This window comes from Ursus arctos, unplaced genomic scaffold, assembly GCF_023065955.2.
Source record: "Ursus arctos isolate Adak ecotype North America unplaced genomic scaffold, UrsArc2.0 scaffold_7, whole genome shotgun sequence".
Taxonomy (NCBI): domain Eukaryota; kingdom Metazoa; phylum Chordata; class Mammalia; order Carnivora; family Ursidae; genus Ursus; species Ursus arctos.
Window position 1 is genome coordinate 37813210 of NW_026623089.1, and position 3583 is coordinate 37816792.

General features: G+C 40.2%; 1 protein-coding gene across 1 annotated transcript; it reads left to right on the forward strand.

The window, feature by feature from the left end:
- Positions 1-1135: 1135 nt before the first annotated feature.
- Positions 1136-2098, forward strand: LOC113250043 (olfactory receptor 6C74-like). The gene has a single exon (XM_026491450.3). It carries the CDS (start codon positions 1136-1138, stop codon positions 2096-2098), a length of 963 nt encoding a protein of 320 aa, XP_026347235.3.
- Positions 2099-3583: the final 1485 nt, after the last annotated feature.

A 3583-nucleotide genomic window follows, 5' to 3' on the forward strand; every position in this document is an offset into this window, starting at 1 on the left:
CTGAAGATAGAAGAATGTTCACTGAGCTCTGTTCTAAGAGTGAGTGTATGAGTGTCAGGTGCTTAGCATATCCTCGTAAGTGGGTAAATCCTATGAACTATTACCACTCCCACTTCTGTCACAGGCCAGCATGAACCATGGGAAGGTGGGTGGTAAACCCTGGTTTTACAACTTACCTCATGTTGCTGAGCGGCTCCCAATGTCTCTGGGCTCCAGTCTCTTCTATAAAATGCTTGTGCTGAAGTAGATGCTCTCTAAGCCCCATGTCATGCCACAGGTCTGTAACACATCAGTGACGTTATCTAAGGAGAGAAACAATTAAGATAAATAAAGCTAATCTTTCACTTAGGGTGGAGAGGTCATCAAGACTAGATTTGTTCCCGTTTTAAAATATTTTGTGACTGCATTTGGAAATAGCAGTTATTTCAATTCGGGCATTCTGGCTAAAGTCCCAGCTATGTGACCTCAGCTCCCTAGAACTCTCTAAGCCTTAGTCTCTGCTTTAAGAAGAAGGGGCTCATGGTTATTATGGTGAGTAATAGAAATACTGAATTTCAATGAGGAACGTAAAAAAGGGTAAGGTCTCAAGAGATGATGATGGGCCCAGAATGTGTTGCATACTTTAAAAGGGATAGTCAAAGGGAATATTACTAATATTATTGTTATGTTTACTTTCAAATTAATGTTTTAAAAACAATAAAATGTTGTGTAACTACAAAAGTGTCAATAATTCTGCATACTTAAACTCTAATCATAATACTAATGATCATAACATTACACTTAGAATTTGAGAAACACATAAGAAACACTGGCATCATATGCCAAGTGAGTTACACGATTTATCTTAATTCAGTCTCACAAGAACATGAACAGGTAGATCCTATCATCTTCATTTCACAGAGGGTGAAAATAAGTTCACAAAGGTTAACTACCTTACCAAAGATTACTGATCTCTCAGAAGTTAGAAATCAGTATTGATCTAGTATTGAACTCCGGCCTTCTGATTCAAGAACCAACAGACTAAACCACTTGGCTAACAGCCTAGCCACCTTCTTGGGTTCCCAAGTAACTCAATCATGCTCCTCTAAAACCTTTGTGTTCCCTGATGTCTTTATTATAGGTTAGACCAGCAGTGATGATGATGTGGAATGAGATGTCCACGGAAATGGGGAATGTAACCACTGTCCAAGAATTCACCTTGGAGGGTTTTCCTGCCATCCAGCATCTGGGAAATGTCTTCTTCTTCGTGCACCTGCTGGCGTACCTGGCATCCACTGTAGGCAATGCCATCATAGTCACCATCACCTGTGCTGACTCCCGGCTCCACACACCTATGTACTTTTTCCTCAGCATTTTCTCCTTCTTTGAGTGTTGCTTTACAAGTACTGTTATTCCTAAGTTGCTGATCATCTTTCTCTTAGGCAGGCAAACCATTTCCTTTCCTGCCTGTTTCATACAAGCATTTGTCACTGTATTTCTGGGAGCAGCAGGTTTCTTCCTCATAGCAGTGATGTCTCTGGATCGATATGTGGCCATTTGCAAGCCTCTGCATTACCCGACCATCATGAATCTGAAGACTTGCTTCCTCCTGGTCACTGCCTGCTTCACTTTGGCCTTCACTCTCATCACTGGTCCGGTAGTAAAGGTTTCCCAGTTATCCTTCTGTGGCCCCCATGTCATCCCCCACTTTTTCTGTGACCTTGCCCCCCTGATTCATCTCTCCTGCTCTGACACCAGCTCTACTGAAATGTTGGCCTTTGTCCTCGCTTTGGTTATACTTTTGACATCCCTTATCATAACCATCATTGCCTACAGTAACATAGCTGTCACAATTGTGCAACTCCCATCAGTCAGGGAGAGACAGAAAGCTTTCTCTACCTGCTCCTCTCATCTCATAGTTCTCTCTCTGATATACGGCAGCTGTGTCTTTATATACGTGAAACCAAAGCAGACGAACAGGCTGGACTCCAACAGGGAGGCTGCCCTTGTGACCACGGTGGTGACCCCGCTGCTCAACCCTGTCATCTACACTCTGCGGAACAAGCAGGTCCACCAGGCTCTGAGGGAGACAATGTGCAGAATGAAAATATCAAGATGAAAAAAATCACATGGTATGGACTAGAAGACTTTAGAGAACCCTGTGTCCTCATTCTGGCCGATACAGCAGTCCACAGAGTTGAAGAGCATGGTCTCTGGCAGATCTCACTTGACCTTGCACATCCTTAGCAAAATGGAAATCTGTTTTTTCAAGGCCACATTTTACCTTGATGTGGATACTTATCTTCTCCCTAAACATTCCACATTTTGATGACAATTGATTAACTGCAATATCCTTTATTGAATTTTTTCTTCTCTCTGATATAAAGATGTGCTTGAAATTTCCAAAATGTGGTAAATTTACACACTTTTTATTTCATTTGTCTCTAGCCATAATCATGGCACAACAGATTGATGATTAACCAAAAGGCATTTAGGTAATTAAAACAATAGAAGGTTGTTTATTACTTTCCGGTTATGGAGGAAATGATGGGAATACTACCAATACTTGAGTCCACATTCCCTTCATGCCTAGCCTAAGGATGCTAGGAAATAATGGTCATGGTACCCTTCACCTTGGAATATATATGGTTTGCATCAGGTGTGCTCCGAAAGACTGTTCTTGGCCCTTAGCTTAGCTACATATGTATGTGTCAATCCCAGGCCGGAGGGAAACAGAATTGTTCTCAGGCTTAGACCATTCTCTAAAGACAGGGAATGACTGCACCCTCCCATGGCTGACCTGCTCCTATTTCCTAGATTATTTATTCTAGCTCCAGCCTCTCAGATGCATAATGCATATTTATGATTGGTTCCTATTCTAAAGCTGTTACCACAGATACTTGTGTATATCAGTGGAAAGAGGCACTTATTTCACGTTTCTATAATTTCTTCCGAAGATTTAAGTTATTTATCTACTTCATATTACTAATGAAAATAAACAAGTTAAACATTTTTCCTCACTGAAATGTGTTGTCAACTGTAAGGTTATCTTCTGATTGATAATCTCTTTTAAAACCAACATTTCCTTTATATCAGTCTGTAAAACTTGTGTACTTTTCCCAACTATTTAACAGCTACAATGTATCTATTTATTCTTCAAAAGAATACCACTAAAGTGATTAAGAAAATTTTTGATTTTGTTTCTCTTCATCCAAGCCCTGGGGTTAGATAATAACCTCAGAAAATGTTAGATAAACATTTTATGAAACACATCCTACATCATGATTAGATCTATTTGGCTTGCATAGTCCTAGTACAGTGTTCAAAATTCATCTGATTGACAGTGAGGAAATACTAAACATGTACTTAAAAAATCACAGGTGATTGGCTGTATACATTGTATAAAAAAGAGTTTGGAAAAGCCAAGATCAGAGTAGGAAAACGGGTATAGACAGTGTTACAAGAATTGGAAGAAGGAGAATGATGGTTTTGGGAGGTGGCAGTGAGAATGGAATGCAAATGGACCAGAGTAGACTCTGAATCATTTGCACTGGACAAGCCTGGTGCTGCCTATCAACTAACTGATCAAGTTCCAAAAACAGGT

What these genes read in the sequence shown, in the direction of transcription:
- LOC113250043 (XM_026491450.3), top strand. Translation starts at nt 1,136, where the DNA reads ATGATGATGTGGAATGAGATGTCCACGGAAATGGGGAATGTAACCACT.